Source organism: Grammomys surdaster, unplaced genomic scaffold (genome assembly GCF_004785775.1).
Source record: "Grammomys surdaster isolate TR1022 unplaced genomic scaffold, NIH_TR_1.0 170, whole genome shotgun sequence".
Lineage (NCBI taxonomy): Eukaryota > Metazoa > Chordata > Mammalia > Rodentia > Muridae > Grammomys > Grammomys surdaster.
In genome coordinates, this window is record NW_021604618.1 from 23,528,835 (window position 1) to 23,542,062 (window position 13,228).

Genomic DNA, 13,228 nt, shown 5'->3' on the forward strand with positions numbered 1-13,228 from the left:
TCACTTCCAAAGCCATCTCAGATCCTGAGACCCTGCTTTAGACGGGGATTTCTTATACCTTCTTGCTTGCTTAGGCAGCATAATTGAGATACCATTTTCCCTTAATTGCTAATGTTAGTTCTTTGTTTACAGTTCCTCAGTACCAGAACCCTAATTATTCATCTTAATAAATTTTAAGATAGTCTTTCTCCTCACTATTATCTCAGATCTTAATATAGTCATGGATATCTAATAAATGTGAAAATCAGTTATTCAAGGTCTTGGCCATCTGGCCATGGTCATCTTTTCTCTGACCTACTCATCAAAGTATCTTCAATAGACAGTAATTTCTGCCGTTTATCTCCCTAAGGAGCTTAGTCTCCTAAACTCATTTTTCCTAGAGCCATGGTGCTTCCTCTCATCAGTATTCACAGCACAGTACAACTCAGGGTCTCCCTCTAGCATTTCCAGTCTCTGCTCATTGATTCTTTTTTGTTTTGTTTTGTTTTGTTTTTGTTTTTGTTTTTTGTTTTTTTGTTTTTCGAGACAGGGTTTCTCTGTATAGCCCTGGCTATCCTGGAACTCACTCTGTAGACCAGGCTGGCCTCGAACTCAGAAATCCACCTGCCTCTGCCTCCCAAGTGCTGGGATCAAAGGCGTGTGCCACCACTGCCCGGCTGCTAATTGATTCTTTGCTAACTGTGTGGCTATATTATGCATTCATAAGGTTCTTCCTGCTTCAAGCTTTAATGAGCTTTATATCTTTTCATCTTTTGCTTTGCTGTTTTCCCATTTCTCACCCACCTAGCATCAGTTTTATAACTAGTTTTGGAAAGTCTGCCCCACTCTGATTTACCCAGTTACTTTCCTTCCTTTGAATGCTTACTGTTTCCTGAAAAAAAAAATACTTTCCAGATTTTTCTCAGAGCAAGTTATGTTGAAATGTGTGTCTTGTGTAGTAACACTACTAAGCGTACTAAATCCTTTAAAACAGCTGCCACCTTACCTGGTGATGTGCACCTTTACTACTAGCATTTTGAAAACTGAGGCAGTCGGATCTCTATGAGATAAAGGGCTGTGTAATCTCCATAGTAAGCTACAGGTCACCAGGGCTACATAGTGAGAAATGTAAAAAAAAAGTAATGTTGCAACTATGTATTTGTGCCTATATGTCTATGTATTAACCGTTTTCACTTGTACTGTCCAGGGCTTTATTGGACATCTATGAATATGTGGGAATTAATGCAATACCACTTGATTGTGAAAATCTGTAATTACTTTTGTGCTTAAATAGATACTTTTATTTATATACACTTGAGTGTGTGTGTGTATGTGTGTGTGTGTGTGTGTGTGTAGACTGGTAGCTCCACCACTTTCCTTGTTGTTTAGGGTAAAATGTGTTTTACCTATACTTGGGGAAATGGCAGTGGTTCTGCTTCTTGCAACTAGTATTGAGCACCAATAGGCTGCATGGCTCTATACTAGGTGTGTGGAGTGTAGGAGAAACAGATGACTCCCGCTAGCAGCTTTAACTGCTTTTTCTATCACCACATCTCTAGTTTGCTCTTTTGACTGCTAGTCCACAAGGGACAGATGAAATTTAGATGGAGAGGAGGAGGAGGCAAGGAAGGAAAAGAAAGGAAAAAAAATCAAGATGCTATAAATGCAGTATATTCTATTGTAGAATACACTTCCAGAGTCCTTGTAGAATCTGGAAGAAACTAAGAAATTCAGTGTTTATAGAAAACTTATATTGTTTCACTATCTGCCCCCATCCCCCACATGTGCGAGTTCGTGTGTGTGTGTGTGTGTGTGTGTGTGTGTGTGTGTGTGTGTGGTTTGAACTCAGGGCCCTGTGCATACTAGGCAAGTGCTTTACCACTGAGCTATCTCCCCAGCTCCAGTTTCTTGGGAAAAGATAGAATCGAGATGGACTTTAAACTCTAAAGATAAATGAAGAGTATACACAGGTTTAAATGAGCAAAATGGCCCAAGTCTCACAGCTTCTTGAAAAACTGCTGAAATGGGTTTTCCAGTTGACATGCACTAAATGACAGTGTGAGTGAAGGATATAGGTGAGATCCACAGCATATACTACCATATCCTCTCAGGGAACAACACAAGCACTGAGAGGGAAGAGGTAGTACCATCAGTTCAGACCAAACTCTGCTTTTTAATCTTGAAGGCACTAGCATTGGCCTCATCTAGATCTGGGAAACATAAAGAAATAAAGTGGCAAAAATCCTGAGGAGTGCTTCTAGGCCATCTGGGTACAAAACAGGAAAGGACTTTGCAAGTGATACACTTACTGAGGCCTTTCCTCGGGAGCTTACTTAAGCACTGACTATGACAGCAGCTTTTCTGTTGTATGAATCTCTCGGTGTTTATTAAGGGCAGAGCTCTTACTGAAGCACTTGCCATAGTCATGGCACCCATAAGGTTTCTCTCCTGTGTGGGTTCTGTGATGTGCACGTAAGTCAGAATTCTTGCTAAAACTCTTACCACAGTCAGTACATTCATGGGGTCTCTCTCCTGTGTGTACCCTCCTGCGTGCACTGAAATGAGAACTGTTAGTGAAGCCTTTCCCACACTCTTCACACTGATAAGGCTTTTCTCCTGTGTGGGTTCTCTGCTTGAGCTCTGATTGAATCATTTTCCATATTCACCACACTGATAAGGTTTCTCTCCTGTGTGGATTCTCCAATGGGTAATAAAATTGGAACTGTTACGGAAGCCTTTCCCACAGTCAAGACACTTACACGGTTTTTCTCCAGTGTGGATTCTTCGGTGTCTAATGAGGCGTGCACTCCGACTGAAGCCTTTCCCACAGTCAGTACATTTATATGGGTTCTCTACCTCATGGGAGTCCTGATGCACAAGATGGGAGTTTGAGCCAAAGCTTTTGCCTTTGCTGAGATATTTATAAGGTCTGTCTTCCAAGCCTGGCCTCTGATAAGTCAGGACTTTACCTATACTCTTCTCTGGGAATGCCAATTGTCTTTTTTTTTCTTTTTGAGTCTTTCCCCACTGGCTTTCTGATGAAAATTCATTCTTACTAGCTTTACTCTGATTAACATGATGGGGAATTTTCCTTTCAGACCTTGCAAGTAATGTCCTATGAAGCTGCACTTCCTCAGAAATATCCCGTTTTGAATTCTCTTCATTATCAAATCCAGCCTCAAAACCTAATACAAGAACATAATTTGAAAAGTTACTCATTTCCTTAATCATATGTACCACAACAAAGCAAAGTACTGCAAGAAACAAGTATTACCTTAAAGGATTACAGATAAATGGTCAGTGAGTGCCACATTTTGAATTCATAAAGTATGTTGGGGGTGGGGTGTGAAAGGATTTATCAGGTAAAGGTGCTGGTTCCTCAGTCTGATGACATGAGTTCAATTCCTGGAACCCACACAGGGGAATGAGAAAACCAGTTCCATGAATTGACCTCCAAACATGTGCCATGGCATATGTGCCCCATAAATAAAAACATGAGAGGTGCTAGAGAAATGGCTCAGAGGTCAAGGACATACTGCTTTTGCAGAGGACCTGAGTTCAGTTTCCAGCACCAATATGGGCTCACAACCATCTGTAACTCCAGCTCCAATGACTCCAACTCTGACATCTCTGGCTTTCTTGGACACCTGTAGTCACATGCACATAGTCCACACATGCACAGACATAATTTTTTTAAGTATTTAGAAAATTTTTTAAACTGGGTGGCATACACCTTTAATCCTAGCACTTGGGGAAAAGAGGCAGGCAGAATGATCTCGATGAATTTGAAGCCAGCCTGGTCTACAAAGCAAGTTCCAAGCCAGCCAGGACTGCATAATGAGAGCCCCTGTCTCTAATAATAATAAAACAAAATAGAAAAGCTCTTGTCCCCAAATTACTATTATATTAAAATTATTAAAATTCTAGTGTTTTTCTTCCCTATGTTATACTATCACAAACCTTTTGTCTACATAGTCTATAATAGAAGCTGGTTAATGTTCAACCCTTTCTGAATACCCAGTATCTGCAGAAAAACTCAGAGCAGTAAGAAGTCACCAGGCTTTTAAAGAAGACGATTTCTAGGTTTACAGAAAGATACTTTCCACATTATCATTCTACCACCTCTGGGGCTTACTGTGGTCTTGTCCTCTGCCAGTGATTAAAGGGATTAGAAGGAAACACTCAGGAACATTTCCTGGAATTTTTTTATATCTAGAAGCAGTTTTTGATAAGTCCCCTCCCCCTCACACTCCAATGTATGTTAGAGGTGGGGAAAAACAGGGAAGAAAAAAAATACTTAGCATCTGTTAAAGAACAAAGGACCTCAAAAGAGAAGCATCTCTAGAAATTCTCCAAAACCTAAATGTTGCAAAAAACACTGTAATTTAGCCCAATTAAGAAACATTTTTAACATTCAAAAAAGCAAATGCCAGCCTTTTATCCTAAACTATGAAAATTTACACTCATTTACGTGTTTCAGGTTAACTTTTGCTCCTGAATTCCTAGGGCTAAATCTATGAGCAAAAGAATACTGAGTGTCAGCCTGTGTTTGTATTTCCTAGAAGCTTAACACTAAGGTGGGCCATAAAATAGAGATTTGCTGAATTGACTGAGATCTTAGAATCTTTAGTATGTTTAGAATCTTTAATATGTGAAAGTGTATTATGCACCTCCAAGAGGATTATTTAACATTTCCCAAACCCAGAAGTCAACATTTTTAGTAAAATACTAACATTCAATGCAACATCAGAATGCTGATTTAAAGACTTATGAAAGTGGTAACTATTATTTATTGAATACCTACTATGTGCCTAGCACTGTGGCGGATACTTCACACAGTACCTCAGTAACCCAGTTATGACCTTGTAATGTAGTTTTTGTTTTATTTACAATGTGAATCTAGAGGCTGGGGCATGTTGAACAAGCAAACACACTCTACCTCTAAACTATACCTCCAGGTCAAGGTCTTAATGCTTAGCAAATATAGGGGTTAAGATACTTGCAGTAGGGGCTGGAGAGATGTCTCAGCGTTTAAGAGCACTGACTGTTCTTCCAGAGGTCCTGAGTTCAATTCCCAGCAACCTCATGGTGGATCACAACCATCTGTAATGGGATCTGATGCCCTTTTCTGAAGACAGCTATAGCATACTCAAATAAATAAAGTTACTTGCACTAAAACACCTCAGCAGCACATGAAAATAACAGTAAATCTACAAAGTTTGCAGCTATCTCAAGTGATGCTGTAGTGTGATGAAGGAAGCCACATTAATAATTTGCATCTTCTCACTGAGCTGTTTTAATAGATAGCAAACATAGGAAGAAAGATAAGAACTTGGGAGAGCTCGGTATAATAGTGGCCAGCTCTCAATCTCAATGTTTTTCTCCTAAATTCTCTAGCATCTCTTTTGCTATTTATACTATGAGAACTGAAAGACTCTTAGTTGAACATGGAGCCACACACCTGTAATACCACCATTTAGGAAGTAGAGACAGAAGAATCAGGAGTTTAAGGACATCCTTGGGTATGCAGTGAGTTCAAGGCTTAAAAAAAAAAAAAAGCAAACAAAGCCTCTGTCTCAGAAAGTATAAATAAAGAACCTTACCACTGGGCTCTGGAATAAGACTGGGGCATGGGTTATAACTAGGGCATGGGTTATAACAGCCCCTGGAGGTATCTCAGTATCATCGTCATCATCTGAATCTTCTACTGTGTCCTCATCTTGCTTCTCAGGTTCAGCCTCACTGGTTCTCTGGAGGCAGCAAGAAGCTGTTTCTTTTTCCTGGTCATTAATAGGTGGGGCAGCAACTTGGGCACTCACCAAAGCATCCATTTCTTCAAAGAAGGGGCAGGTTTCTGGTGCTTGACCATTCTTGACTTTCCAATAGCTGGTTTTTAGGCTTTTAAATTTGGTACGACATTGCTCTGGAGTTCTAATGAAGCCATATTCCCGCAATCTCTCAGCAACTGTTCCATATAACTAGCTGTTGCAGTGACAGTTCTGGAGGGCTTCATAGAACTGAGTCTCACTAAGAATTGCAAGGTAAGTCTTGGTTTCTTCATAGCCCCAGTGTACACCTGCACAGAAGAGAGAGTTCAGCATCACCTAACCCAGAGCTTTAGAGCCTCAACTCTTCAGTCTTACTGCCAGCTTCTAGGAAAACTAGTTAAGCTGGAGACACTAGTTCAGAGTGTACTGTAAACATACAAGAGGCCTGGGGACCAATTTATAAGCAAAGGAGAGACAGAGGTAGGCCATCCAAGCTCAGGTTCCTAGGTGTATCCCCAAACCTATACATGAATTATAGTTTTGTTTCTGCATCCTTTAGTGAATTCAGTGATTTTAATGATCATTGGAACAGTCATTATGCCCTGTGATGGTTAATCTTCATTATCAACTTGAATAGATATACTCTAGGCATGTCTGTGAGGGTGTTTCCAGAAAAGTTTCACTAAGGGAAGACTGTGTGACACCATCTCATGGGCTAGGGTACCAGACTGAATTAAAAGGTAGAATAAGAAGCAAGCTGAGCAGCAGCATGCATCACTTCCTCTGCTTCCTGACTACAGATGCAGCAGCATAACCAGCTACTTCCAGCTCCTACTGCCACACTGAGAGCAGCTCTCAACACTGTGTCTTTCCCAGCAGAATGCACACACTCGGACTGTGAGCCAGAATAAACCTTCCTTAAGTTATCCTCATCGGGCATTGTCACAACAAGAAAAACAACTAGTGTAGATACACAGGTACATGCGCACAGTGCAGACCCCGTCCCGTTTACTAATTCTCTAGAATTCTGATCCCAACTAGAAAAGTCACTTGTTAGGGAAAAAAAAAAAGACCCACAGCTTCTGTCAGCCACAATGTGTCATCCCTTACTTCTCTGTTCCCTATAGAATGATTCAGTATTGGAAAATGAAAGTGTAAACTCCAATGGGATGCTCCATGACTTCAGAACCAACAGTCAAACCAGTTCTGGTTAGTTTGAGTGGGATATTGTTATTATTTTGTTTTTAATTTATAAGTTTTTAAGTAAAATTCATAAAATTGTAAATAATTTTAAAAAATAATAACTTAAAATTCTAAGGAACTGCCTCTTTCAGAATCACACTGCTGCCAAATTCCCATCATGGCTTGCCTTCATCTGTTACTATCTCCATTAAACAACCCCAGCAAGAGCAAAGGCCTGCAGGTCTTACAGTCATGTACTTGACCTGCAGGATGGAGGACTGCAGAAACCAGAATGAGGAAAGAAGCAACAATAGTGTATTTTCAACCTGACACATGCTCACTGCAGGTCTCACTTTAGTGCTTTTAGCAAAGGAACAGAGGATGGTTATATCCTCTACTGCCTGAAGGTACTCAGGGAAAGAGAGGGAAGGTTCAGACAGTTCCCATCTAAGAACATCTCTTTTCATTATTTTCTACTTACTGGGAGGAAAGGAAAACAGGGAAGAACCAAAAGACCAGAGGAAAACTAGAAAGGCAGGAAAAGATGAAAACAAAGATAATGAAAAAACATTTTGTTTCAGCCATGATTTATTTATTTTAAGAATCGGGGGATGAAGTTTTTTATTTTATTTCCTAAATAGGAAAATGGATTTTAATTTAAAACATTATCCCTCCGAAGACACTTTATTTAGATATATTTCTTTGAAAAATTAAATCTGAAATTTGAGATGTAGCTCAACGGTGTTGTGTTTGCCTAACATTGTGTAAGGCTCCAAGTTTGATTCCAAGCACTAAAAAGAGAAAAAACAATCTATTCTCTTACTATTATCTCATGATTTGTTCACAGAAGAAAATACAATACAGAGTTGTATTCTGTATTGTTTCCTATTAAAATGGCCAAGCTGGCAAGTGACAATGGCAGGTTCGACATCCAGTTTCATTGCTCCTCAAACCTAATCCCAAAGCCCAAGAAAAGCTTCTTACCACTTGGGCTTTGGGAACAGGACAGATGCAGGTGGGTTGTCAGGGTCCTGGGGGGTTATCTCCAGGTCATCACTGTCCAACCTTTCAGCTATAACCTCTTCTCCATCTTTATGTTGCCAGTCTCTCTGTCCTGGTTCCTCAGTCTCAGCATCACTGCCAGCCTGGCCAGAATAGGAGGCTGCCTCTTCCAGGCCATTAATGGGCAATGAAATGACCTGGGCACTCATCAGGGCTTCCATCTCTTCAAAGAAGTGGCAGGTATCGGGTGGATGACCACTCTTGACCTTCCTGTAGCTCTTCTGAAGGCCTTTGAACTTGATTCGACACTGTTCCAGGGTCCGGAGGAAATCATACTCATGCAGCCTCTCAGCTACAGCCCCATACACTTGGCTGTTCCTGTGGCAGTTTTGGAGGGCTTCATAAAATTCAGTCTGACTGAGAATTGCTAGGAGTGTTCTAGTCTCTTTATAGCCCCAGTGCACAGCTACCATCTTCTTGTCATCAAAGACCCAGTAATCCTGTTCCATCCAGCCAATTCTCTCTCTTGGATGGTAATAGACTGGCTCCCGTGCTGTTGCCTTTTGGGACATCCTTCTCCTTGGAGCTAAGCAGATAAGAGATCAATGGCTCTCCTTGATCCAACCTGGACACCACATTGGGTTTAGGAAATAGAAATCCTGTTTTCAGGGAAGCAAACCAAAGTATCACACAGTTTGGCCTGATTGTACAAACAACAAAAAGTCTTTCCTCTTTCAGTCAAGAGATTTTATCTTCTTTGTTTGAAATAGGGTCTCATCTAGCCCATACTAGTCTGAATGAGGCTGCATAGTGGAGGATGACCTTGTGCTTCTGATCGTCCTGACTCCACCTAAATGTTGGGATTACAAGTATGCAGCACCTGGCAGAGTTTCATCCTGTGCCGGGGACCAAATGAGACCTGGTGTACAGGGCATTCTACAAACCGAGCTACATTCACAGCCTCTATCCAAAAGATTATACAGGAGAAGGGCAGTGGTGACACACCTTTAATGCCCCCAGCACTCAGGGGGCAGAGGCAGGTGGATCTCTGAGTTCTAGGCCAGTCTGGCCTAGAGTGAGTTCCAGGGCAGTGAGGATTACAGAGAGAAACCCTGTCTTAAAAAACAGAATTATAAAGGAAATGTTTTCAGAAAGTTCAATGGGTTGAAGAATAGAAAATACAGGAAACCTCACAGGATGAGAAAGAACTTAATTTTGTCTTCTAAAGCAGAACAAGAGAAGAAAGTGTTCTGTGGTGTGTTTCGAGCAGGTATCTCCATCCCAGGGTGCTCCCTAAGCCTCTACACTACTTGTTGTAGAGGTTTCACTTCTCAGTCAGTCACTCCTGTCTCCTCTACTTGTTTTGTTTGACTTCAGACCTGAGAATTAAATTCAGTGATTTCAAGAGGTTGGGAGGGGGAAGTCCTTTACACTCAGTCATCATGTTCCTCCTTTCCATTCATGTGCTGACTCTTTATCTTCCCGTAACCAGTACTCAACAGTCCTGTGCTAACTGCTCCTCAGCTCACATGCTAGCCTGCTGAACTCTAACCTTAGTGACTAGTTCTGTCCATTCCTGTTCTCTCAACAACACTGTACACTTTTATTCACCTCTGTGCCTCCCTCCTGTTGGCACCCACCCATCCTTTGGGAAGCATCTTTACCAAAATGCCCTCAGGAGCTGTTCCCTAGAACCCCATCTCATGGCCATACTACCAAACCCCTACAGGACAACCGAGCAAGTCCTTAACACTTTTTCTAGACAGTTCAGTACATGTTCATAATTCTCTGTGTGCTCTTAAATTATTGTAAGTAAGCTCTCTGATAACAGGTACTTTAACAAAGCTTTCATTGTGTATGCATGATGTATATGGGGCTACAGTGCATTTGGAGGTTGAGGACAACTTCATGGTGGCTTCTACTACGGTCATCAGGCTTGTGTAAAAAATACCATTATCAGCTGAGCCAGCTTGTTGGCCGACGGGTGCCTTTTCTTACCACAGTGTATGTACCCTGCAGCACACAGTAAGATTGATTCTGCAAGTCCTTATATCAAGGTTGAGGTACTTCCAATGGATGACTAAAGACTATTATCAAACTAACCAAGAATGCTATTACTGGTCATATTGGATGATAAGATCAGAATTCAAAAGAACCTCAATAAGTTTTAAATAATAATAAACAAAATATACTTCAATAGAGCACAAAGAAGAAAAACAAGTTCTACAAAATGAATAAGTGACTGGGTCCAAAGGCACTGAGGAAGGCTAAGAGTCATGGCATTACCAGGTGAACAAAGATCATTCTGTAGTCATATGCTGGGCTGTACTGCAGGAGGTTGCAAAATTCTGAAGTAAAATTCTTACAACTTTACAACAACATCTCACAGGAATAATACAGATATAATTGCTTTCTCCACAATCAAGTATTTAGAGAACTTCCAGATTCCAATGTAGAGAATAAGAGCTTAGATCCAAAGAATGGAGATAACAGAGGGAAAGAAAACCAACTAGAACAAAAGTGTCTTCAGTATAGAAAAGAGTGTGTCTAGAAAATAAGCATCTGTCCCCAGAAATAAAAGTATTCTGATTGTGATAAAAACTAGGTAGCCTTATCAAAGGAAGAAATACAGTGCTTAGAGCACAGCTCCACAGCGGCGGCTGCCAAGTTCTGGCTTTGTTTTCTTCCCTCCGGCCGGGTCACTGGGAGACGTCGGCAGTCGGTGAAAATGCCTCAGACCCTGCCAAGGCGTCCTGAGGACTCCCTCTGGCCCACCCTGGCCGCGTCACTCTCAACCAGCTTGTCAGCTCACTCGCATCCCTTTCCCTGGGCCAGCCTCATGGTCCAGGTACAACAGTTTCTCCCTCTAACAGCCCCAGTCCGGTTCTCAAGCCGGAAGTACGAGCGGGCCTCTCCGGGCGGCCAGGACGCATGCGCGATGGCCCCGGCGCCTCCTCCGGGCTCCGCGGCGGGAGCGAGCCGGTGGGCGCTTCAGCCGCGCGCACTTCCGGGACGCGGCGCGGGGCTCTGTGGAATCTGCTAGTTTGGTGCACAGCGCGGATTGAGGGCGAGAGATCCAGCTGGGTGTGAGTGGGCGCCCGTAGAGGCGCAGAAAGAGAAGGCGGTAGATCTGGGGTCCCCGGAGCTGCCCCAGAAATGATTCACGAACTGCTCTTGGCCCTGAGTGGGTACCCAGGGTCTATTTTCACCTGGAACAAGCGGAGTGGCCTGCAGGTATGCATGGGGTCGGAGACGAGGCGCTGCAGCGGGGCGGGTGCAGCTGAGCCGCCGCGGAGGGGCGGGACCCGGGGGACTCCGACTACCGGCGCCCTCGAGCGCAGAGAAACTGAGGACCAACCCTATGTAGCTCCGGCTTTGGGGTCCCTTCGGTCCCGCGACTCCTACTAGGGAACCACTAGGAGTGGCTAGAACTATACTTCTTTTCACTGCATATAAATTTGTTGTTAAACTGCATCCCTAAATGTGTAGCTGGAATTAGATGATCGTTTGTTATTTGGGGAAAAGGGGAGAGGGATAGGGCACTCCTGTGTATTCACGTTTGCATTGATTCAAATTGAATTTTGAAAGTAGTGGGGATATATACAAAGAGCTCAAGACTCAGTAAATTGTGTTGGATGCAAAAAATGTATTTGTAAGCATATGGTGTTTCCCTCCTTTCTTCGGAAACTTCTGTGTCAGATGAAGAACTTGAAAGGAGTTTTCCTGTAATTAGATGAGTATAAGGGAAATGTACCGATTAGTTGTTTTCTCTTCCTCTCCCCTTCTCCTTTCTTTCTCTCCCCCTCTCCCCCTGTGAGAAACCCAGATGTAGCATGATACTCAATATTTCGCTGAAACAAAATTGGCAACACTGAGTTTAATAGACTGACTTGGAGACAGACATAATGTCTGTGCCCGTAACCCCAGCCTCTGGGAGCCCGAGGTAGGATTATTGCTGTGATTCAAGTCCCGCCTGGGCTTCAGTGTGGAACCCTCTCTCAAAAAAGACAGAGAGAAAAAAAGGAAAACAGAGGGCAGAGAGAGGCAGAGACAAGTGGGGCTCTCTAAGTGTGTTGTGTAAAATGGTATCACTACCTTCAAGGTGGAGTTTACTTTTTCAAGGTAATTAAGCCTAAACTAGATTTTTTTTAAACTAGAGTATGTGTGTATGTCGTGTGAGTGTGGGCATACATGTCACAGAGAGTATGAAGAGGCCAACTTTGTAGACTCACTTCTCTCTTTCCACCCTTATGTAGGTTTCAGGAATTGAATTCAGGTCTTCAGGTTTGTGTAGCCAGTGACTGACCCACTGAGCCATTTCACTGATCTTAAACCTAGAACTTTTCTAAAACTCTGTAAACAAGAAGTGTTCAGATTTGATGATAACTGTGTAGAAATGTCATCAGTAATAAAAGGCAGGCACACGCACACATATATTGAACACTTAACTGTGATTAACACCTATCATTTATATATATTATCTATTTTTTTTTTTTCCGAGACAGGGTTTCCTGTAGCCCTGGCTGTCCTGGAACTCACTCTGTAGACCAGGCTGGCCTCGAACTCAGAAATCCGCCTGTCTCTGCCTCCCAAGTGCTGGGATTAAAGGCGTGCGCCACCACTGCCTGGCTATATATATTATCTAATTATCACAGTTATCTCTACTTTTTACTTATGAAAACTAAGACATTGAGAGGTGCCATAACATAACTTGCCTAAGCTTTCAAGCAAAACATAATCTGAAGATACAAGCCAAGGGAGTCTCTGTCCCTATCTCTCTGTCTGTCCTCTCTCTCCTCTCCCCTCTCCCCCTCTGCATAAGTCAGATAACTTGCAAGAATTTTCTACTATGAGAGTCCCAGAACATCTTTCCAGCCTCTGTTGTGTGAATTCTGTACTCTAGATTACCTATTTTAAGAACAAGCAATTACATCTGGATGAGAAATACTACCTTGTAATAGTGTAACAATACCTTGTTAATCAGAATTACCAACCCAGTAACAAGGAAAGTTAAAGCCAAGTAAAAACCATGGGCACCTTAAGGAAAGGACATAGAAAAGAGAATGTAAAGCATTTTAAGCCCTAAAGAACCTTGCTTGGTGACTAGCAGGCATTAGCTTTCTTTGTGACTATCTCTCTTCTTGCAGGTTTCCCAGGATTTTCCATTTCTTCACCCCAGTGAGACTAGTGTCCTGAATCGACTCTGCCGGCTTGGCACAGACTACATTCGATTCACCGAGTTCATTGAGCAGTACACGGGCCATGTGCAGCAACAGGTGGGGTTCTGTTCTCTGGAG

At 42.4% G+C, this 13,228-nt stretch overlaps 2 protein-coding genes across 5 annotated transcripts in view; one reads left to right on the forward strand and one right to left on the reverse strand.

Moving 5' to 3' along the window:
• Positions 1-2,323: 2,323 nt before the first annotated feature.
• On the reverse strand, positions 2,324-9,642 carry Zscan29 (zinc finger and SCAN domain containing 29). The gene is given in 8 exon segments (XM_028766846.1): positions 2,324-2,613; positions 2,616-3,164; positions 3,569-3,626; positions 5,583-6,055; positions 6,570-6,691; positions 7,920-8,444; positions 8,446-8,631; positions 9,596-9,642. Coding segments are annotated over 8 exon segments (2,250 nt in total).
• A 1,220-nt stretch (positions 9,643-10,862) lies between these two features.
• Tubgcp4 (tubulin gamma complex associated protein 4) overlaps positions 10,863-13,228 on the forward strand; it is a 31,090-nt gene continuing 28,724 nt past the window's right edge. For 3 of the 4 annotated variants that reach the window (XR_003711355.1, XM_028766930.1, XM_028766931.1), the window contains exons 1-2: positions 10,939-11,165; positions 13,079-13,207. Coding sequence is in view for 2 of the 4 variants with exons in the window: in XM_028766930.1 (XP_028622763.1) it covers positions 11,088-11,165; positions 13,079-13,207 (207 nt within the window). In the remaining 2 variants the exon portion in view is untranslated. Of the gene's footprint in view, positions 11,166-13,078; positions 13,208-13,228 lie in introns of all 4 variants that reach the window. The other variant, XR_003711354.1, reaches the window with a different exon arrangement.